Here is a 23923-nt window from a genome sequence, read left to right as displayed (position 1 = left end):
ATCTTGGGCTCGGGCACCGCGTGGCCAGCACGAGCGCGGGCGGAGCGGGGCGTGCCCCGGAAGCGGAAGCGCTGGGGGGCGGAGGTGCCACTTGGCCTGCCAGGCAGGGGCGGGGGTGGGTGAGGGGCGGCGCGCACCGGCCCCGCAGGCCCCGCAGGCCCCCGCGCCCTCCCCGCGCTGCAGGCCCCCCCCGCGCGGCCGCGCCCGCTGCTCTTCCCCCCCGGGGCCGGTGAGGTGCAGGGGAAGGCCCCGCTGCCTCCGGGGAGGGCCCAGGTACCGCGCCGCGGCCCGGCGGGACGAGCTGCCGCACTCGGAGCCCGCAGGGGCCGCCCCTCGGGGCTGAGGCGGCTGGAGCCGCCGGGCAAGGCAGACATGGCTGAAGGCCTTTCCTGGGAGCTCGGGGTCTGCACGGGCTAAGGCGTGCCGGGCGCGGTGGGACAGTTGCTGTTGAATTTCACTTTAAGGGGCCGGACAGAAAGCAGCGACATGGATGATTTCCGCTCCATCTGCCTGCTGTCCCTGGCCATGCTGGTGGCCTGCTATGTGGCAGGAATTATCCCCTTGGCAGTTAATTTTTCCGAGGTAAGACAGCTGCGCCGAACTTCTTGTTGGTTGCTAAGAAAGAGCAGCAGAAACTAAATGGAGGGGGGGTGTCGGGAGGAGTCGGAGCTGCACCTTTTCGGCTCCGGCAGTGCTGTTAAGGGTGATGTAACTCTAAAAGAGGTTTAAGGAAGTTGTGAACGCGATATTGATTTTCATTCACAATCACGGTGTGGAATCACTCCTGTTCTGCAGCATGTATGAAAGCCGTGTAAGGGTGCCAGGTGTGACCCAAGTGTGCTACAGGTGAAGCAAAGTCTCAGCATGTAGTAGAAGGACATTATAGCAGCTGGACGTGGTTATTTTTAGAAGATTGTGTCAGAAACTACTGATGTCAGAGGTTAACTGTTACGTGTCTATGGGCTACTCAAATTAAGGCTTTTGAAAACAATTCCAAGAACGTTATCAGGAAATGTTTGATTCACTCTTTTCTTCACACCTTGTGCTGCTGAAAATGAAACCTTAGCTCTTTGATCACCACTTCAAATTCTGTTACTGTCTCATGAAACTCAAGACATTGTTTTGGAAAAAAATACCTAGGATACATGAGATGTTGATACAGGATAGGAAGGTTTTAATAGATTGAGTCTCCAAGTGGTACAGGAGTTCAGAAGTGAATGTGTTTGGGTGCTTCTAAGGGATGGTTGCTGAGGGGGTGATGATTGTGACAGTCTCTGGACGTCTCCTAATATCATCTGGTGCCTGACATTTTTTTCTGTTTCTAAATGACGATTGTTGTATACAAGTGTGGTGTGGTGAGAGTTCTGTTCTGAGGTAGTAAGAGGTGTCTTGTGAGAGCTTCCTGTTTTCCGAGGGAGCAGTGCTGCTCTTGGAAAGCAAAGTGCTGCGAGAGATGGAACTTGTTCTTCCATCAAGTCACAAAGCTGGTGCAGCTGTGCTTTGGTCCTGTTATTACTGGGAGGCTTTGGGAGCAGCAGTCTCTGAGCAGCGTGAAAGGAAAGGCTGTTGGTTTTGTGAGAGGTACAATTTGGCTAAATGGACTGAAACACGACCTGTTCTGAAGCCTTTGCCTGAGCATCACCACTGCTCTGTTTTACCAGTGCTTCATCTGATGTTTTGATGGGCCTTCCGTCACATGTCTTCAGTGCTGTTGCTTCCACTGAACCACTCTTCAAAACTCACTTTCGCCCTGAAGCCTGCCAAGGATTTTCTTGCAGATTTGCTGAGAACACTGCCTGAAGCATTGCCTCTTTTTTAATGCAATTTTGCATTTCCTCATATATGTGCTTGGTAGTCACCTGGCTTTATATTTGGTGTTGTTTGAACGTAGGGTTCTTGATCTGTGTTTATGTGATTTATATATATAGTCGATTCAGGGGTTTCCTAAACATTTTGGGGCTCCCAACAGCTGTGGGTATACAGATCTGCTATGGATCCAAAAACACAAGCATAAGCAGTGGTAACACATTTATTGCTGTTCTGTGTGTGCAGTGTTTTACCCATGGCACACACGTGTGGTCAAGTTTATTATGGTATCTTAAACTCAGAAATTCTGGATTCAGTTTCTTACACTCAAAGTCGGTATTTTAAGGATCCACATGCTGTACTGGTTTAAAAGAGGAGCTGAATCTCTCTGCAAGTTATGCACAAATACTAGCTAATCCTGGAAGTGTGTAATTGGAAGTGAGAATAGTTTTGTTACAAAATGATGGGTTAGGCCTGTGCACCGTGGACAGTTTCAAACTGAAATGGCTGGACTGTGCTTTCTGTCATTTGCAAAAAGTTTTGTTGGTGGCCTTGGTGAGGAAGAATGCCTCCTCTCACTGGCTACTTACAATGGTTAGAAAAGAAAAATGAATGCTTTACATAATACACACCAGATGCTGGAGAACAATGAAATTATTCATTAGCATTAATGCATTTCTTCACGTGAGTCTTTTTTTGCTGTGGAACTTATTGGTTGTGTTCTGGTTTCATACTGGTTTCTATTATTTTACTTAAATTTGGATATTCTGGGAAGTGTAAAGCTCCAGCACAGCCAGGTATGACTAAATATTGGTGGTCAAAGGGTACAGACTGAACAGAGCCTCACTTTATTTCTGTATGCAGATGTACCCTTTCAGCTCGATCCTGATTTGCAGTACTCTGTTGGGCTAACTTTGGTCTGGAAAAAACACTGCCAGTTCTTGAGAATACCTCCTAAGTTGTAACCTAAATGAAAAAAAAAAAATAATTAAAAAAATCAAGTAATAACTAGCAGTTTGACTCACTTGCTGGTGTAACTGAGGCAGGCAGTGTTGACTCTAGTGGGTCTGCTTGGTGCTGAAAGTAGGTGTGAGGTTTTGCTAGGTCTGAGTAAGAATTTCAGTACCATGCTGGTTTAAACTAAATACTGAGCTGTGGAATAGCTCACTAATTTGAGGGAGTTAAGACATTTCCCATGCAGCTTTTTAACACTGTTTACTGTGTTGCTCTTGTTTTTAACAAGAGACACACAAGTGTTTTTGTAACAGAAATGATTTAATTTCTTGGATCAAACTAGATGCCTTTTGCCTGTCAGGGTAGGCAGCTATTATTAGATTGCTGTGTTCACTGTGCCTTAGTATTTTGTACTGAAAAGGAGATGGAAACTTCTCTGGAAACAGTAACTTGTCAGTGTGTACATGTTTCATGGATCTTTAATATTCACAGATACCCAAATTTGTATTTGCAGTTGTAATAAAACAGTATTGCTTCTGACATTTTTCCCTGTGTTTATGTATGTAAAAGAGATTTATAGTGCTGCAGTATAAAAATTTTGGTTTTCTTTGTAAGATCCTGTATTTTTGCAAAATGCCTTTATGAACAGTGGCTGTTGAAGATTATCTTTTCTTGTAGATTGCAACTGTATAACAATTTACCAAGTCTCTGCAGTCTTTACAGTTTGAGGCTCTAGAGTGTGAATTAGACCCTAATAATCATTAGTTGCCAAATAGAGCAATTCCTGATGTTAACGTTCAAATGGTTCATCTTTAACTTTCATTTCCTCCTTTAGTTGATTGCATCGAGCACTGGCAGAGGTTGCCCAGGGAAGCTGTGGCTGTCCTCTCCCTGGAAGTGTTCAAGACCAGGCTGGATGGGGCTTTGAGCAACCTGGTCTAGTGGAAAGTGTCCCTGCCCATGCAGGGGTCTTGGAACTAGATGATCTTTAAGATCCTTTTCAAATCAAACTGTTCTGTGGTTCTGTGTTCACTTCTCAGAAGGGTAACAAATACAGGACTACGCAGCTGGGGCTCTTGACTAAAAATAGGCAAGAGATCTTGCAAATCATTTGGTTTTGATTCTTAAAGATGATACTTGTTTTGTACTTGCTTGCAGGAGAGACTAAAGTTGGTGACGGTTCTGGGTGCTGGGCTGCTGTGTGGAACCGCCTTGGCTGTCATCGTGCCAGAAGGAGTACATGCACTTTATGAAGACATTTTGGAGGGTAAGAACCAAACCCAGATGGCCTTGTTCAAGATAATTTAGGTCATGATGTTAAGATCTACTGGGGCTAGTTTCTAGGGCTTTTAACATGCGATAGGTGGGAGGGTTTCACAGCAGCATGACATGAAACCAGCATAGAGTCACTAAACTGCCATAGCCATGATACTGCTTTTTGATGGTGTTTTGACAGAGGGATATGATCAGGCCATGCATCAGCTGGCTCTTGCTGAGTGATCCAGTCATTTGCAGGTTTGGGTACTGTACTGTTTGTGGAACTGCAGCCATTTATGCCAGGTCATGTGTAGTGTTGGAATTTTGGGGAGAGTTAAACTTCAATTTTCACTGTATCTTGAAAGGAGGTATAAGGATGCCTTTGGCAGAGAATGAAAATGTGGACTGTTTGCCGTTGGTTTTTGTAGTTCAGGTTGCTTCTCATTAGAACAGTCATAGGAAGTTTTTTACATAGTTGCCCTCATAAGAACTTCCTCCTTTGAAGCTAGAGTACCTTGGAATGAATATACTTGGCTCAAAATTACGATTATATATGGCTAGTTCACAGAGCGGGAGGCATTTCTTCTTTGGGTGATCATTACATGTGGATAGCTGTGTATGGTTCCAAGCTCAGGCATACAGTTCTACTCTGCTGTCACCTGTCTTCAAAACCTCATAGCCTTTAATGAATCACAGAATCACAGAATCTTAGGGGTTGGAAGGGACCTCAAAAGATCATCTAGTCCAACCCCCCTGCCAGAGCAGGGTCACCTAGAGTACATCACACAGGAACGTGTCCAGGTGGGTTTTGAGTCTCCAGTGAAGGAGACTCCACAGCCTCTCTGGGCAGCCTGTTCCAGTGCTCTGTCACTCTCACAGTAAAGAAGTTTTTTCTGATGTTTATGTGGAACCTCCTATGTTCCAGTTTGCACCCATTGCCCCTAGTTCTGTCACTAGACATCACTGAAAAAAGCCTGGCTCCATCCTCCCAACATTTGCCCTTAACATATTTGTAAACAATTATGAGGTAGCCCCTCAGTCTCCTCCAAGCTCAAGCTCACCAGGACCTCCAGGTCCCTTTTTCCTACACTGCTCTCCAGCAGGTCAGCCCCCAACCTGTACTGGTACATGGGGTTGTTCTTCCCCAGATGCAAGACTCTACACTTGACCTTGTTGAATTTCATCAAGTTTCTCTCTGCCCAAGTCTCCAGCCTGTCTCAAAGCAATTATGTGTCTTGTAGGGCTGTGAGCGTGGAGCACATTTTATACCCAAAAGTCTTGGTAAACCTCAAATTGAGGTTATGACATTATTTTAAATAGTCTGGGCTCATTACCTTTGTTTGGAGTGCCCTTTAATCTTGCTCTAGCTTGGAGTCTTGTGCTATTACATTACTGTTTTATGTGTGAGATTTTTCCAGTATGCTCTGAAATTTTTTCTGAAGGTAAACAGCACCAACTTGGTTGGTCACAGGAGAAGGGACTATGAAACTGAGGCTGGAGAGAAATTCACAAGGGTCAAACGTACCCTTGTTGCTGATCTGGGATTGAGAGATAGTAGTAATACTCTGCTTTTCTTGTACTAACATATTTTCATATTTCTACACTGTTTAAAATTTAATTTTAGTAATATGCTTTAATTTTTCCTGTTTTAGTTTCCACTAAATTTATTATTCTGCTTAGGTTTAAACAGAAGACAATATATAAAATCATCCTTTATCAAGAAGTGAAAGAACCTCTGATTATGCATTTATAGTGTACTGTAATTTGTGCGCTTTAATGTAGGATATCTCTAATGAGCTGTAGTTGTGGGTTTGCTTTCCATTCAGTTTTAATTCTAAGTAGATGAAATTTTTCTTGTAATTATATGGCTAGCAGTAAATACAATGGATGTGAATGTTTGGTTTTGTTTTTTTCACTACATGGGACATACTGTTCACGTATGAAGTCTACAGCCTGCTGTTCAGAGCTGTATGCCATATAACTTATAGTATGTAGAGAAAGGGCACTTCCCAATACTGCAGCAGCAATGTCCAGAGTATTTACTGAGGAAAAAATTATTTGTTCTGTGGATGAATTCAGACTGAATTCCTAACTCACAGTATTGTGACTAAAGCCAGTTTGTCTGTAAATAGATGGGTTTTTTAGTTGCAGAGAGGTAAAATTTATTAGTTTTGTAGATTTAACTACAAAAAATATTTCTAATATTTAGGATATTCAAAGTTAAGCTTTAGATTTTGAGAACTTAACAGCTTTCAGTACTTTCTTGTTTTGCAACTTCGCCTATTTACTGAATTAAACCTAGAAAGATGCCTAAGAGAACATTGAAGTGAACTCATATAACTGGGAAAAAAAGAGGGAGAGAGAAGGTGTCTATGTTTGTCCAGTTCCAAGTGTAATTTAACTCACAGACTGGTTGCTTGTTATCAAAACAGACGATTGTCGTTGGTACAAAAGTCATTTACTATTACTTCTGTATTTTCCTACAGGCCACACAACAAATATCTTCTTATTTTTGTTCTTGTAGGCTGAGAGCAAATAGCATGCCATGACTCAAGTTATTATTTGGTCATAAACCTATGTATGTGCATAGTGAAATCTTGGTTTGAGTATTACTAGCAAATAAACTTCTTTGGTGGCTTCAGTCCTTTGTTGTAACTGCTGAAACTGTGTGGCCACTGTCAGAAAGATTGCCATGAGTTACTCACTTGAAAGAATCTGAAGCAAAGTTAACTCTTTCATGGAGATGGAAACAGTCAATCTTGTTCAGCAAAGATATGTTTGTGAAGTCTTTCAAGGGATTCCAAGTCCTATTCTGGTGTGCTTTGTCTGTAGTAATGGCATTGTGCCAACGTTTTGTACAGTGAGATCCATGCACCATTGTGTCTCATCCAAGATGTGTGAGTGCTCCAGCAAGATGATTTACTAGAGTAAGTCAATGTATTGCTGTTAATGTTTGGAAATTTAGAAGAGTAGTTGTCAACCAAAAGTCCTCCCCAAAATGACAAAAAATTTAGTTTTGTCAATTAAGCCCCAGATGTTGGGGAAAGCCTTAATGTATGTTGTGCTCCGTGTTGTTTGTTGCCTTTTGTTTTTTAGTAAAGTTAGGTGCACAAAAGTTGCACTCTCAGTTTAATAAAAAATTAGTTATCTAGAGTGAGCTTTAAAAGTGCAAGGTTGAAACAAGATTCTGTGTGGAGTTGTAATTATTATTATAAATTTAGACATAAATATCCTTTCCTTGATTCATGCAGAACAGATCTTCTTCCAAAGTGAAAAAGCTTTCCAATACTGAAGGCCTCCTTCAAAAGCCTAGTCTGTTCTCACAGTGAGAAAACATTGCTTGCTGTTAGACCAATTAAACAATCTGGTTAATATCCTAGTTTCTCTGAAGTGCTGTACAGTAGTCCTGTTAGTCCCCTTACCATTAAATATGATTTTTTAAAAATTGAAATCAGTAACGTTGCTTCCAGTAAAGATTTTTTTCCACCTCTGATGGAAACTTCTTGCTAATTGATGTTCTATATAGTATTGCCATCAAAACATCACTTTCCTGTTAAATAGCAAGAAATACAAAGTGAAACCTAGAGGGGTTTGTGCATGTTACTGTTTTAAATAACCTTGGAAGAACTGTTTTTCAGAAAAAAAGAGTTCAGCTAATGGACAAGGTAAAGTAGGTCATTGCAAACTTCAGGAAGAATTAAAGGGATAGACAGGAATATGTGATTAATACATAACGCTCTGTTGTCTTAACACCCACCCATCAGATACATATACATTGATAAGATCTCTCTGAGCCTTCTCTTCTCCACGCTGAACAACTCAGCTCTTTGAGCCTTTCCTTATAGGAGAGATGCTCTGGTCCTCTAGTCATCTTCATGCATCTCCAGTGTGTGTTCATCTGTTTCATGTCCTGGGGAGTCCAGCACTCAACTCAGTGGTCCAAGTATGGCCTCAGTGGTGCTTAGTGCAGGGATCATCTCCCTCAGCCTGCCGCCAAGTGTGCCACAGGGCACACTTCTGGTTCATGGTAAACTTTGTGTGCACAAGGACACTGAGGTTCTTTTCTGTAAAGCTGCTTTTCCAGTTGTTGACTTCCAGCATCTACTGGTACCTGGGCTTATTCTTCCTCAAGTGCAAATCTTAAGATCAAGTCAGATCTTAATGAGAAAATATAGCTCCTGATCAGGCATTTGAACATGACAGTCTTCTTTATGTTCTTTGTTTATGTAACAGTGCTCACTGTTGGTTTGTGAAGGAGTAGAAAATAGTGTCAGCTGCTTCCTTACATTGGACTGTGGCACATACCTGCTCTAGGATACTAGAGCTTTGCAAATGGGTTCTCTGTTTTTTGTTTCTTATTCAAAAAAATAAATATCTATTGAGTTCCCATGTAAATACAGAAAGGTTGCTTGTATGAGTAATCATGATCTCTAGGCTCAGGGGAGACTGGAAAAAAATTACAATTGGAGATTGTGATACCATTGTTTGGTCTAGCAGAGAACATGAAAGAAGAAACATTTTTTCTTAGTAGAACATTAAACAGAGACAACTGCTAACTGAACCTGCTAAATGCACTTGTAAGCATTGGCCCTGTTTTGGAATGGAGGCAACTTGTACTGAATGGTGGGTAGTTTGGAGCCTTCGAGTGTAGCACGGGACTTGAACATCTGACTTAGCTGGAGATACTGAATGTGGAAGTAGGTTTATGGTGTCTGTTCTCCCACTGGAAACGTTTGCATAATACTTACTGTGTGTAAAACCCCTTACCTGCTATGGAAGTACAATTATTTATAACAGCAAGTATGCCGAGGAGCATTAAGTAGCTCTTCTGCATCACCCAGAGGACCTGCTAGCCTGATGTATTGTCTCTGCCTGGGACTGCAAGGAGAAATTTAAAAAAAATGTATTCAGGTGAGCACAGAGCCTCAAACTGAGAGGTCGTATGTTTACTGTGCTTTATATGGTAGTTGGGAATTTAATTCAAAATTCCCTATTCCTGTTCTTGGCTTTTACCTTTCTAACAATGTATTTCTGTATGTAGTTGGCAGAAGAAGGCTCAGACATGCTTCTTTGCCTATATCAACTGGAAATAATACCTAGAATTTTGCCCCCAAAATAGCTTTATTAAATCTCTTTCATATAAATGTGCTAAGGCAACTCTTACAACCTTTGGTGGCCAATAGTGAAAAACCTGTGTACTGCTGGACATGGTTTCCCTCTGTGTCTGATGGGGTTGCAGCAGCAGTAATTTCCTGTGGTCATGAGCAAGGTTGGAGGATCTCATGGATCCGTCTTAGGAGCCACTGGGCCAAAGGCTGCTGGACATGTTAAATGCATGTGCCAGAAAAACCTTTTTCTTTAAGCCTGTGTAAATTCAGAGTACAACTGATTTAATTTCTGTTGAAATTGGTGGGAATTTTGTGTGTGGTATTTGCTTGTGATTAAGATCACACTTGCTGGGCAAATGGCAACCTGTAAAAGTTGATCAAGTTATATTACATCTCTGTGTTCCAAAAGGCATTGTAGATAGAGGCATTTGTCACTTACTAACCTATGAACTATTTGAAAATGTTTTTTAAATTATGAACTGGCATGGAATGAAAGCTTGTGTAGGGAAAAGAAACAATTACATAATATTCAAACCCAGGGCTTGGACTTTGTGTTTCTAGGATGGTACTGGTATTTGTAGAACAGTGTGCTGACTTAACTGTTGTTCTGATCCCTATCAATGGAGTGTATCAGCGCTAACTTGTGTAAGTGGAGACTGGTGCTTCGAGATATAAAGTTCATGTTCCTGAAGATTGCGTTAGATCTTGAAACCTATTTTATCTCCTCATCCTGTATTTTGTCAGTTAAGTGAAGATTATTGATCCTGCTTTAAGTGGGGGAGTTGGACTAGAGGATCTCTAGAGGTCCCTTCCAACTCTGACAATTCCATAATTATGACTTAATTGCTTGACAGTATATCTGAATACTGACAAAACTGGCAGCTTGTCACGATTTAACTCAGGATTGGCAATTAAACAGATGACAATAATGCTCTCTATCCCCTCCCATCTAGGTAGGGAAAGGACAGAGAGTAAGAATAAGGAGAGAGGCTTTTTGGATTGGAAACTATAAACTAGACAGCTTTAATTAAATACTAATGAGAAAATGTGTACAAATATATACAAGTATGTGTGGGAATGTGCAAAACCTCTATCACCTCCCCCCACCCCCAGCAGCTTCCATGGCATCTCCTGAGCTGTGAGCAGTCCCAAAATGTCCCAGAGCGCTGCTGGAGAGAGCACCAGAGCAGACGGGAGCTGAGGGGAGAGTTGTGAGGGTCAGGAATGCACGGGCCCAGGGATCAATGGTGATGGAGAGATGGAGTCCTGCTTGGACACCGGCCATGGATGGATGAGAAGAATGAAGAAAAAAAGGCTTGACTTCCGTGATCCATGAATTTATACCAAGAATTATATCTATATGGATGGAATATTTTGTTTGGTCAATTTTGCCATCTGCGTAGTCTGCTTCTCCCTACGGGAGGGTTGTAGATACGACTGATCTGCCCCTTTAGTGTCTGAAGCAGCAGATTAAACAAGCGGACCAAAGTGTCCTTGGTCTCTCAGCAGTTACTATAAACATTGGGTGTTATCAGTCCACTCGCTGGAAAACTTGCTGGTATTTTCACCAAGTGTGCTGCTTAATTGAGTTCATTGAAGAAAAAAAAATCAATAAAGAGAAAATTGGTTTCATCCTGGCTCAAACAAGGACACAAGCTCAATTAAAAAATGAATTATTTAGCAGTTTTTATGAATAAATTTGTATTTTACATGCAACATTTAAGCAAAGTAACCTGGCTCATCAAGTACTTTCTTTGTTTTTCTGAGCTGAAGACTTAAGGGGAGGGGCCAACAAGACAAATGTGTTTCCCTAAAGAAATTATCTAAGACTGATTGCAAATGAGGACTTTTGTGTATTGCCTAAGTGTGATGAATGCTCTCAGCAAAGGAAGAGAAGTGACCATGTGGTGTTTAGTCCCCTATTTCCTAATCTCCTTCTTTGCCTTCCACAGGGAAGCATCACCCAGCGAGTGAGATGCAGCACGTGATTGAGTCTGAGAAGGTAGCAGAAATCCCAGCTGTACACGAGTATGGCCATGACCATTCCAAGTTGCATGCCTACATTGGGGTGTCCCTTGTCCTTGGCTTTGTCTTCATGTTGTTGGTGGATCAGATAGGCAGTTCTCACATGCACCCTGCAGATGGTAAGTAAAGATTCTCTTCAGTTAGACTTGCTATTTAAAGCTAATAAGTTGTAATTTTTTAGGATGCTACTGGTATTGAATTTGATCAGTCATGTCCAGAGTTTCAGTAGGTGCTTTACAAACAAAGCAAGGTCTGTGTGAAATGTTTTTGCTGTAAATTTATCCTGGAATTCAACATAATTTGAGAGCTTGGTTCACTAACACGAAATAACTGTACAAGCACATATGGTGGGGGGCAGAGAGTGAGTTGACACTTGAGGTATTGTCTGTTTTACAGTATCACCCATAGGGGATTTCTTTGGCTTTCCAAACAGCTTCAGGTTAGTCTTATCTTTGTTTCTCCTACTTAATTGTCATACATCTAGGTAGAATTTGCAAAGGACAAAAAGTTACTTAAGACTGCAGGAATTACTAAATATAAGCTCTGGTCTGTTACTGCAACTGCTTAGCTGGAGTCCCATGCTAGTCTAGAGCCTCACTTACTTCAAATACTTCCTGCTTAGTCCAGAGATTTCAGAACTGCATTGCAAGACTCTCAAAATGCCTGCAGTTGCCTTTGTTTCCTGCCTGTGGTTTCACACTCATGTTGTAGCTTGAAATGCACAAAAGGTGTTTTGTCATCTGAAATGGTGTTTTATTGCCTTTGGCTGCTCATTTTCTCCCACATAATGTTCTCTAATGGTGCAGTTTGGCCCTCAAAAATTAAGGAATTGATCCTGAAGGAAGAGTAAAACATACGGAAAGCAGGTGGGAATATGTTTTGGTTGGATCCTTGGCTGTTCACAGTGCAGCTGTACAAATGCTTGTATGGGGTTAGTGTAGTGGAACAGGTGGGGGGCTGTTTCACCTTTGTGCTGCTGGATAATTGTAAATAGAGCTACAGCCATGGCTAGCTGATTTTCAGAGCTTTTCAAAGGGAACAGTGGCAGTGATGGTGACAAGGGCACACAGGTGAGCAACTGCCAGGAGAATCCTTAGTTAGTACAGGTTATGGCCCTTTCCTATGTTTCTGATCAGAGCAAGTAACAGGAGAAAATTGACAGGTTATTAAGTAAAGCTTTATCTAGACTGTATCTCTTGTCACAGGAAATGTAGTGTTTTTGTAACGTTTTAAAGCTACCAAAGAAAAACATTCTTCTCATTGGACCCAATATCTGGTAGTTTTGTTACCTCTCAAGCAGCTACATATTACTTGTCCTAAACTAGAAAAATTCTGTCAGCCAGAATGGAGGTATGAAATCATATGTGAACTCTGTCTTTGAGTGTGTTTAGTTCTGGTCAATCCAAAACAAATTTAAAGCAAATGCTCTCTGTGAGCATCTCCCCCTATTTGACATGAGTATACCATCAGTGTCATCCAACTGCAGCTTATGCAATTAATTGCTCAAATAGGCTGCCCTATTGATTCAGAAGATCAATCTGACTGAAGAGAACACATCTGTTTGTAGCCAGCTCACTTCCCTGATCTGACTCTCTGGGCAACTCTGTGGGTGCCTGGGCACGAAGAGGGAGACTGGAGGGTGGTGGGACAGGCAGGAGGAACAGGACAGGACTGGACTTTCCATTTTGCCAGTAGTGCAGTCTTATTGAAGTAGCAGTTAAAGTGTGCTTGCAGTCAACTTACAGACCACTAGTATAATTAAATAATGGCTGTTCAGCTCTATGGAATTAAGCACTTGAATAATAAGATGTTTCTGTACTTGTGTAGAACTTGCCTGCCTTGTTCATTGTAATGATTCTTCCTAACTGTTTCGCCTATTATTGCATAGAGGTGGATGTTGGCATGTTTTGCTGTATAATGAGCCAACCTACAAATGTCCTCAGAGTAGCTGTCAAACAATTGCAGTCAAAGCCCTGGATCTCAGGCAGCACTGGCTGCATTTCTCCTCTGTAGCATACCATGATGGAGGGAAATCTTTGCCCCTGCTGCCATGACAAGTAGAATTTGCTGCTTACCAGGAACTGCCGGTAACTCAGTGCAACAAAGACTGCCCCAGTCACCTGAAGAAAAATACCAACACTGTGTGTGTGGGGAAAAAATCATCCTGCTCCTGAGCAGCTCTGAGTTGTGGAGATGCAAAACTAGCTTTTCTTCACCTGGGTAGCACAGAACTTTAACATTCAGTTTCAGGAGGTTAACAAAAAACAACTGCTTCTGCCTCTATCAGTGATCCTGTAAATTGTGAAGAATTGGCTATGATTCTGTCACTTGTTTATTGGCAGAACTTCAGGTGGCTTGAAGGTGTTAAGTATCAGACTGTCTTACACTAAGTCTAATGCAGAAATACAAAAAATGGCAGGTTTGAATATAACTGCCTAAGCAGCTGGTTTGTATTTGGTATCTTTATCCTAACTTTCCTCATGATCATTTCAGATCCAGAAGCTGCAAGATCAGGCAACTCCAAAATCACAACAACGCTGGGACTAGTAGTCCATGCTGCAGGTAATGTGGGACCTGTTGTTAGTGCTTGACAAGGACTTTTGTTGCTGTGTGGCTCATCTTCAGGTGGTCTAGAAACACTTGAGCTTTGTTTTCAAAGGTGGCTTTTTTTTAAAAAAAAAAAAATAAAAAAAAAAATAAAAGCGCAGACTGGGGATAACTAAGGATCTTTCCCAAAACTTACTGGGAAAATATACTTAACATAACTCCAGTGCTTAGAATGTTCCATGGAGTTTTATTTGGGTACGGATTTTCCATTCCTTTACTTTTCTCATATAAAAAGTTGTGTGATGCTTACTCTCTGGCTCTTTAGTTCCTTTGTTGGCTGGTTTAACTGCTAAATTTCAATACATGCTAAGACCTTCGCTGAGTAGTACCAAGCTGTAAATGTGGTTTGGGCCTAACACGACAGCCCCGTGGCCTCTCACTCAACTCTCTGCCCCACCACCTCCACTGTGGGATGGGGAGAACAAAGGCCAACTAGAAGCTCCTGGGTCGAGACAAAGGACAAAGAGGGTTCCTCACCAATTAAGGTCACGGGCAAAATAGACTCAACTTGGGGAAAAATAATAATAATTGAGTTTCACACTAATCAGATGCACACAGAACACAGACAACACAAAGAGCAGTGCTTGCATATGTTACCTCACCCCGCCTTCCTGGGCCCAAATTACATTCACCTCCCTTGGCACAGCGTCTTCCAAGGGCTGCAAGTCCACATTTGCCCCTCCTGACGCCTTCAGGAAATGTTCCACCACGTCCCTCTGTTGTCCCGAAAGACTGACAACACCTCCATGAATGCAGGGGGACATCCTGCCATCTCGCCATAGGTTCAAGGAAACTTCTGCTTGGGCACCTTCTTACCCCTTCTTCCTCGCCAACCTAGGGGTCTTCACCCCAGCACTGCCTTTCACCTCCATCACAGTTCTTTCTGCTTGCTCTCTGCTCAGGTCCTACAGCAGTTCATTCATATGCTAATCGCAGAGTCGCATCCATTGTCTCTAATTACCCGGCCTTGGCCACCTAAGATGGGGGAAGTTCTCAGTAGCTTCTTACAGGAGCCACCCCTGAGGCCCCTTCCCTCCTACCGAAACCATGCAGGAACCAAACCAGCTCAGAGCACATTTGGGTTTGCTTGACAGTTGTCTTGTGGTTTTATAAAAAAATACTACGTTTAAAAAATGTTACATTTAAAAAATACTCTGTGGAGAAAGGACATTTCAGGGTGGAGCGCAAAGACGTGACTAAAACACATTTGGTCTGACTTGCAAGGACTGAAGAAGTTATGCATGTGTTGCAGTCGACTCATATTCATGTTGTAATTCACTATATATGTCTGATATAAACATACTTTTTAAATCTTTCCTACTGAAAGTTATTGTCTAGGTAAGTCAGAAGATGTTGATAAAAAAAGATATTTTTTTTAACTAAATGAAGTATCTTTGTATTAAGGATTAATACGGTACCCATTTCTGATTTCATTTAGACTATCTTTTTTAAATAGTTAAAAAAATAGTATTTACAATAGCATTTATGTTTAAAAATTAATTTAAAGGATAATAATGAAAATTATTTTAATGCTTAGAATCTGAAGCAGATTTTTAAGTTTATACAGGACGCCACTTCTACAGAAGACTAAACTTTTTACCTGATTCTAATTTGTCAGAATTTGTCAATACTGAATAGATTTTCAGTATGTTTTTTATGGTCTTAGGAAATATGAGAAAGCTCCTGTTGAGAGTTCTCTGAAATCCTGAAATTGTTCTGGCTTAAGCAGTAAAAGGGAGTGAATCACTAGTTAGGTTGGTATTGTTAATGGTATTTTGTGTAACAGGACTTGTCAAACCGACATGTTTTGTATTGTCAGCCATTGGGGGGTGGGAAAACTGAAACTGATGTGGAGGAATAATCCATGAATTTGTACTCCTGTTTCAGCTGATGGTGTTGCATTGGGTGCAGCAGCTTCTACTTCTCAGACTAGTGTCCAGCTGATAGTGTTTGTTGCCATTATGTTGCACAAGGTAAGTACTCATCCAAAAATTCTTATTTATACTTTAAAAGACTGGTAAAGCATACAGAAGTTAATAAAGATCTAAAGTTTCACTAGTGATGCAGTCAGGAAGTGTGTAATGCACTTGAAATTAACAGGTTAGTGGTACAGCTTGGAGGACCAAAAAGCACTGGTGTGACGTACGACAGAATAGCAAATGATGGATGTCTGAATGGGGTATAAATGAGAATTCCAACTGCCTGCTGCCTACCTCAGTTGCATCATTTGGAAAGAGTCTCCCAAAAATGGGGAGAAGAATAGCTCATGAAGAAATGTGGCAGCTTCACACAGAGTTCTTCTGAAGTTAGCTTGATGTTGTGTTTGGTTTTTTTTTTGTTGGTTTTTTTGTTGTTGTTTTTTTTTAAAAAACAAATTAAAACCCCCAAGATTCTTACAGCTGTAAGATATGTATTCAGAGAAATTCTAAAGGGTAAAGTGCAGAAGTATATGGTAGTGTATTTAAGAAAGAAAAGCAGTTTTATTCTGATTACAACAGCTTTTTGGTTCTACTGTGTTCTTAAGAAAATGGGAAGGATATTTGAGGGTTCTGAGTATTTAAAGAAACCACTTAGTACCTGGGTACTAAATTACAACTGCTGATTACCTCTGTTGTTGTATTAGCTTCAACATGGGTCGTGCCATTTCTTCAGGAAAATTTTGTAAACATTTTTCTGATGGTAACAAGCAAACAATGGCTCATGAAGAGAAGATGATCGTTTTTCCTTAGTGTGTGTGCAAAGATATCTATTAGCTATATAGGTTCTAAATATACATGTACAGATGCATTTTTGACTTAAGGTAGCATGTGCATATATAACAGTAATGGGTCATACATTCAACCAAAATCTTCTTTGCATAATTGCATGTTCAGATGTTAGGAAATGGAGATCTATTCTGTCTTTTCTTGACTGTTGATACCATAAATTGTGGTTTTATACAACCCTCTTCAAAAGCGGCAATGTCAGTGTCACATCTTACCATGAAGCTTAGCTAATGGCTATTGCCAAGTGAAACTTGCTTTTTATTGATGTTGAAATTAACTGACTTCTGAAATTCTACAATTTTAGAGGAAGACAATTTCTCCCGTAAAAGATTATCAAGAAATATTTGGTACTGAAAGAGAAATTTAGTTCTTCTCTGGTGTCTTTTTTATTTTTCTGTTTTTCTGATTCCAGCTGATGCTTTTGTTTTTCTCATTTTCTTTCCTTCACTCATGGTTTCCTTCTTCTAGGTTTAAAAAAAAAAAATAATCAAGGATTTTGTGTATAATAAGTGCTCAATATATGAGCTTATGTCTTATCTCAGAGATGTCAAGGTGAACTACCAGTGTCTTTATGTGAGCAAAAATACATAATACATTCTGTAAATAGTAGAACACTTATGCCTTGTGGGTAAGAAACTGGATGCCAGCAGAGGGAGGGGAAGGAAGTATTTGCTTTCTTCCCAATGGGAACAGAAATGACACCGAATTATCAACTATTCAAAAGAACTCTGAAGTCTTTGTTCATGGGGAGACTAACAGCTACCTTTTTTAGGGATTTTTTTTCTCCATGTTAATTGTAGAACTTTTCTGCTGTAGGTAAAGAAACTATCCATCTAAGGGTGCATGGTAGTACCAGGGTAAAATAAGAAATTGCATAAATTAATGGAGACTCAGGGATTATAGCACTGACTCAAGAAAGAATTAATATTTTAATATTTGTAATTACTACACAAAGGTGTGTGCTTTGATAGCCAGAACATGGGCTTCCACTAGGTGCTGTTACTACAATAGGGAAACTCCAGAATTCTCTTGACTTGCTTTAACTGCAACATACTAGTGATCTCCTGGTGCTAGTGCTGCATTTCAATGTAGTAAGTTGCATTTCAACTTTATATCCAATTTCAGGGGGTTTTAGAAGGTATTGTATTAACCAGTAACACTATTTCTTGCAGGCACCAGCTGCCTTTGGCCTGGTTTCCTTCCTGATGCATGCTGGGCTGGAACGGAATCGAATTAGAAAACACTTGCTGGTCTTCGCATTGGCAGCACCTGTTATGTCCATGGTGACGTACTTAGGGCTAAGCAAGGTAGGTCTGTGATTTTGTTCTGCCCAAAATACAGCTTAGTGGTGGAGTCTGGGGAAAGGAACATCGTACGACTTGTAGAACATAATTCCAAACTGCTTGAAAAAATTTAGCAGAATGGAGATAAAAAATAAGTGGATAAAAAGGTAGCAGTATGAATGTGTGAAACAAAAAATAGCCCATGCTTTCCATCAGAACCAGTGATACAAATCCTTCATAGAGTTTTGTATAGCTTTTTTTTTTTTAGGAGGCTGATTTCTGTCTTTTCTGCTGCTCCCCACTGAGAACAGTTTACTCATATCCCAGATATTGTCTGATGACTATATAACCAAGTAATTTGCAATCTTGCTGCATGCATTCCTATTTTAATATGCAAGTAGAAAATGACCTTTGCTAGTTTCCCCCACCATTGCAGAATTGGTCCTCTGTGTTTAAAGTATTTTTCATGCTGTGTCAGAAGTTGAAACATCAGTTAGAGCAGCCTTTTTGCCCCTCATACTCCTTAAAGTATAGTCTTGTCTTGGGTGTACACAACACATGGCCTGTGAAATGGGCCACTGCATGAGTTCATCATTTCTGTCCAAATGAAATATTTCTGCTTCTCATAGCATTACCTATGGCACTCCTGTATTTCTAACTGGTGTCACACGATGGTGTTGTGTTGTAAAGTATCTCACCTGTGATCTTGTGAAACTCAAGGCATGAGAAGAAAGACAAAGTGAATCATCTGGGCTAATCCCCTTACTTGCTGGAAAGGAGTTGTTTGATATTTTAGTATATGAGAGCAGAAAGGGTTGGGTTTGTAAATAGAAATGTGAATGCTGTTTGAACATGCTTTTGATGTAGGCTCGCTAAGAGCTGTTTTTGCATTTTGCACCTCAGAAAGAACAGAGAATTGATAAGGCGTAAAGGCTGACACAGTGGTTGCATAGTTCCAGAGCAGAGGGTGTGTCTCTGGTATACGTGAGAGTATACTGGCGAACTAACAAAACCCTTGAGTTGGAAATTGTTCAAGAAGCATTTTGAAGCCGATATGAATGGGTTTGCATCTCATTACATTTAATGATGTGCAGCATGATCTTAATCCTAGTATGAAGGTGAAGAAGTGCTCAGTTTTGGTCCAGAAGATGCATTTCTCAATGAAGTTTTAATAGATATTCTGGAAAAGTTTTGAGTGTTTTCATGTACATACAAATTAAATATTGAATAACTGATGATTCAGGACTTGCATCTAGCAAATCCTGCTTTGTCCAGCAGGGGACCAGATATTTAAAGGCTAACATCCTTGCTTGACTTCTTTGTTTAGAAAAAGGAAAACAAAATAGTAAAAGTCATTCTCGAGTGTCCTTCATAAAGTTTCTGACTTTGCAATCTGAATTTTATTTTTTTCTCAGCATGAGATATATTTTGCTGTGAGGTGGTCAAACAAGATGCTTCTGCAGAGACTGACTCTTTTTCTTCTGAAAGGGTTCCTAGAAGTCTGAAGTGAAATATCTAGGATGAGAGGTGTTTTCTGTCTGCGACAACTTTAGATTGCCAGTTGCTATGTGTGAGGTGCAAGACACAAACCAATGTTAAACCATTATCACTACGAGGGAATGAGGGTTGACAGAAGTTTGGACACTTAAGGAGCTTTTTTATTATTGATTGAAGAGCTTCTCCTTATCTTTTGTTTTTTTCCTTTTTCTGTTGTTTTTTTTTTTTCTGTTTCAGAGCAGCAAAGAAGCTCTGTCAGAAGTCAATGCCACCGGAGTTGCTATGCTGTTTTCTGCTGGGACTTTTCTTTACGTTGCCACAGTTCATGTCCTCCCAGAAGTAGGAGGAATTGCTCATAGCCACAAACCCGAATCCACTGGAGGAAAAGGACTCAGTCGTCTGGAGGTGGCAGCCCTAGTATTAGGATGCCTTATTCCTCTAGTTTTGTCCATTGGACACCATCACTAAATGCTGAGTTTCACCATTCTCCTCCTCGATCTGACATGAGCAGTCGATGTCGGCTGCTCCCTTTATCATTGTCTCATACCCATCATCCATCCCATCCACTTTACGGAGTTCAGAGGGAACTTGATTGCAAAATGAAGAATACTGGGAAAGTTTTTAGCATAGCAAAATGTACTTTGGCAGCCGGACATAAATTCTATGTAACTTTCTTTTCTGAAGACATTTGCTATATTATTGTTACTTCTGGCCCTATTCTCAGGGAAGATGGAGTTTGGAGTTTAAGAAAGGTGAGTGGGGAAGAACATAGTTGACTCATCATGAAATTGCAATCACCAAAGTATCCTGCAATTCAGCTTTCACAGCTGAGAGCAAAAACAAAGGATGGCTGCTTTGTGAGAGGTTGAAGTCTTACTAATGAAGAAGGGGGCTCTCCCCCATCGGTTCTATATTGTCCTGACAGCACAACAGGTCCTTGTGATGCTTGTCACTAATTGTATTGCAAAAATGGGCTACGCTCTGGACAACACTGCTATTGTCACAGAAGTGTCACTGACAGGAAGGAAGTGATGGAAACCAAGTGTAGGATTAGAGTAGGAAATCAGCTGGTTAAGAAAAGTGCAAATGCATTTAGCCGTGTATTCCATTATTTAAGACACAGGATAAAAGCAGAGAGAATAATGTTTTGATTGTTTATCTAATCGTTAATAAATTTTTAAAAGGCAGTATTTCTTGTGAGATGGTCTTCTGCCAAGTCAGTAAACTGTGGGCATAAAAAATGTTAGCAGAAATTAGGTATTGGGTACTGGGATTACATTACTACCATTGAGAGAGATGCCCATAATGTCATTTAAAATCGAGCTGTTCTGGGCTCTGAGGAGTAGAAGTCTGATGGAGAAGGCTGTTGAGGGACCAGAGAGCTTTGCTAGCTCATTTTTCAAAAGTCAAAACTGCTGAGATAATTTGGGGTGTGCGGTTTTGTTTTTTCATTAAATAAAAGGTATTGAGGCTAACCAAAGTAAGATGTTTAACTAAATATTTATGCTGCAGATAGATTACAAACTCTTTCTAAAGTAGTTCTGAACAAAAAAACCCCAATAAACAGAAAACCAAACTGGTGGGTTCCCTATTAGGTGTTTTGCCTGCCTTTGAGGCATCCTGCATTTCCTTTGGGAACTGTGCATTCATCTCTTGCTAATAAGCATTATTTTTGGTGAATCTACTGGAGGACTTGCTGCTGATACCTGTTGCTGCAGAAGAGCGATAAAAGATCCCTCCCCTTTCCAAGGCACGGCCTTCTCTTGTCAGGCACCATTTCTCTTATGCAAAGTATATTATACTCTAATAACTGTGGTGCATTGAAAAGTCAGGAAGGCTTGACATGCGTAAACTCAACTTCAAATTCTTTAGGCGAAAACCTTTTTAATGCCATACCCTTTTTAAGCTAGACTCTGTCTGCACTTTTAAAATATAATATTGCCAATTATATTTTTCTTTTGATTATTTTTTTTTTTAATGGATTTTCAAGTCTTGAAATACCTTCTTAACTGAAGTGCTTCTTGTTTCCATTTGGGTGAATGTGTCTGTTTGTTTTTCATGCTGTTTATTACTTATACTACACAGGCCATTGTGCCTCTTCTTTACATTTTTGTCATTGTCCTGTTTGTCTACTATTTGGATAGTGGGCATGGCCTGGCCCTCGCACTGGTGATTTCTGAGTCTGTTGGCTTTGTAACAATGCAGGTCTATCCCAGGTTTGAACCTAGTATTGGTCTCCAGGTGTGCTTGTTCATATGTGTGTTTTAGTATGTAAAATCAATGCAAAATTATTAGAAATCATCTTTTCCCACAAGAGTATTTTTGATAGAATTAGTGTATCAGGCCTAAACAAGCTTTTTTTACGTTAGACCTTCAAATGTTAATTCTGTTCTGACGAGCCACTGCAAAATTCATAGCATGGATAAGATCCTCTCCTCTACATTCTTAAACCGCCTCTTTATTTTTGTACAACATACATATGCAACTAGTAAGTTAACTGTTTAAAATGTTCAGTGATACAGGTTACTGACATGGGTGAATAATACATAGGGATGTTTACACCAGAGCTCCCAGTGTTCTTCTTGATTTTCCTCTCATTACCTTCTTCCTTGATAATCTCACTATTTTACCTTGCTTAATGTCTCCACACAAACGTTTCCAAAGGCTGGAGAGTTGACAAGATCTGCAGCAGAAGCAGGGGATAGCTCACATTTTGTAAAAATGTAAGTTTTCTTCTGTAAACTATCATCTGTCACTTGCTGGCACACCCCAGCCCTCTGGTTAAGCTGGCATCCTGACTGTGTTCCACTGCATCCTCATTTTGTGTAGAACAGTAGCAATGGCTTAGGCAGGTCTGTGGGTCAGGTCCTATCTCATGCTTTTTGAATCCAGTGTGGGAGCATGTGGATAGTACCCTTTTCTACAGATCAGTGTGTATTGATGAGCATGTGGCAGCCATCCTTTTTGCTGCTGGTGTCACCTCTGGCCTGTCACTCATTAAGAGGTGCCGCTGACGAGAGGTCTTGTTTTTCTCTTCTCCTGTCCTTCAGATCATGTTTCCAATTTCTGGGCCAGTCACCACAAATGATAATACTCAGTTTAACAGTTCATCAACCGTAAAGACCAAGTTATAGCAGCAGGTGAGGGATTTTAAATGAAAACATTGGCAACTTAAAATTGGCACAAAAATTGTGGTAACTTGTACTTTTCATTTTGGCACACAGGTGATAGAAGACTGCTGTAATTTATTTTTTTCTTACCCTTTTATAAATAGCAATAGCATTGTCTTTTGGCTGCCTCTGTTATCTCTTTTGAACTATTATTTTCAATTCTGTAGCTGGAACTGCAGTGACTAAGGAAGCTTTTGGTTATGTGATAAGGAGAATGTAAAATTTTAAATTATCAGATTTAAATGATCAAACCTTTCCAAGTAGATTGTTCCCTGTGGAGGATTATTTTCTTGAAGGCAGAGTATTTAAATGAGTTAAATAAAATGGTCCATTTTATCATAGCCCCCTTTTTACCTCTCTCCCCATCTGTCACAGTAAATCCAAGCAGTGTATGCAGTCAGGACCATCTGGTAGCATTTTCTACTCCTCAGGGGGCCTTGGTGCAAACAAATTCCTCTTTCTTTGTAGTAGCCATCTCTGCCTGTGTTTTCTACTGTGAGGTAGGTGGCAGCAGGTCTAGCTGGTAATGCTTTAACTAAGTGCCAGGCATATCCCCCTTTCCTTCTGGAAATCCCTCTAGGAAACTTATAATTGTCTCATCAACTGTTTTTTCAGTTAATTATTTCTTAATTGGCAATTGGAATTAGGAGTAAAGTTGTTTCCATTGATCATGGTGTGTTCAGATACTTCCCTTACTGCTCTAATTCTGTTATTGTTCCTTATACAAAGAAGGGAAATGTCTTTTTTTCAGCACCTGATGACAAGATGCAGAAGCTGCTCTGACAGTAACTTATGGCAGAGCTGTCACACTAAGACAGGAATTTTTTATAGTTGTAAGCACAGAAACCCACTATTGACTTCAAGGAGCCATTTCCAGGTGGATTGTGTTAAAGGCTGATCTTATCCAAGAGACCCAGGAAGACAGCTGTTTATTCAGGAGCTAGTTCAGAGCCTCCAAGGAGCTTTTGACAGTAGCAGATGTGTCCTTGTGGTATCAGCTCTATGCAGAATGCAAGAGAGATGCTGTGGAATAAATGTTGCTGCTGCTCCCTTCCTGTTCTGTGCTGGGACTTGGGAAGAAAAGGGAACTGTATTTGTATTCGGGGTGTGGAAGGAGGAGGAGTGGTTACAGTGTGGTGGGAAAGTACAATGAATTTCAGATTCCTGTTCTCCTCAAACTTCTTTTAAAAATAAAATAACTTTTTTCCTTACTGTCCTTTTGTTACATCTCTTAGCAGCCTTGGCTTTCCAGGGAAAAAAACATTTTGTGGTCATTGCTGTTTACCTGACTCCATGTATGGAACTGTAATTTAAATGTCTTTCCAAACAATTTGTACACAAAATCATTCCATGAATGGCTGCCTTATAATTTTTCCACTTTAATTGTGAATGGTTAAAATAATGTTGCTGTTTTAAATTTGTTTTATTATATTAAATTTTTACTAGGTGCA

The 23923-nt window shown here is 40.5% G+C and overlaps 1 protein-coding gene across 1 annotated transcript; it reads left to right on the top strand.

Annotated features, from left to right (window-relative positions):
- The first annotated feature begins 122 nt into the window (after nucleotides 1-122).
- On the top strand, nucleotides 123-23923 carry SLC39A9 (solute carrier family 39 member 9). The gene is made up of 7 exons (XM_051621611.1): nucleotides 123-582; nucleotides 3919-4027; nucleotides 11078-11269; nucleotides 13644-13712; nucleotides 15645-15730; nucleotides 17695-17829; nucleotides 19540-23923. The coding sequence occupies exons 1-7, from the start codon at nucleotides 487-489 to the stop codon at nucleotides 19768-19770; spliced, it is 918 nt and encodes a 305-aa protein (XP_051477571.1). The 5' UTR covers nucleotides 123-486; the 3' UTR covers nucleotides 19771-23923.

The sequence above is a fragment of the Apus apus genome, chromosome 5 (assembly GCF_020740795.1).
Source record: "Apus apus isolate bApuApu2 chromosome 5, bApuApu2.pri.cur, whole genome shotgun sequence".
NCBI classification, from domain to species: Eukaryota; Metazoa; Chordata; class Aves; order Apodiformes; family Apodidae; genus Apus; species Apus apus.
Note: the sequence above shows the minus strand (reverse complement) of the source record. Positions and strands in the feature narration are given on the sequence as shown.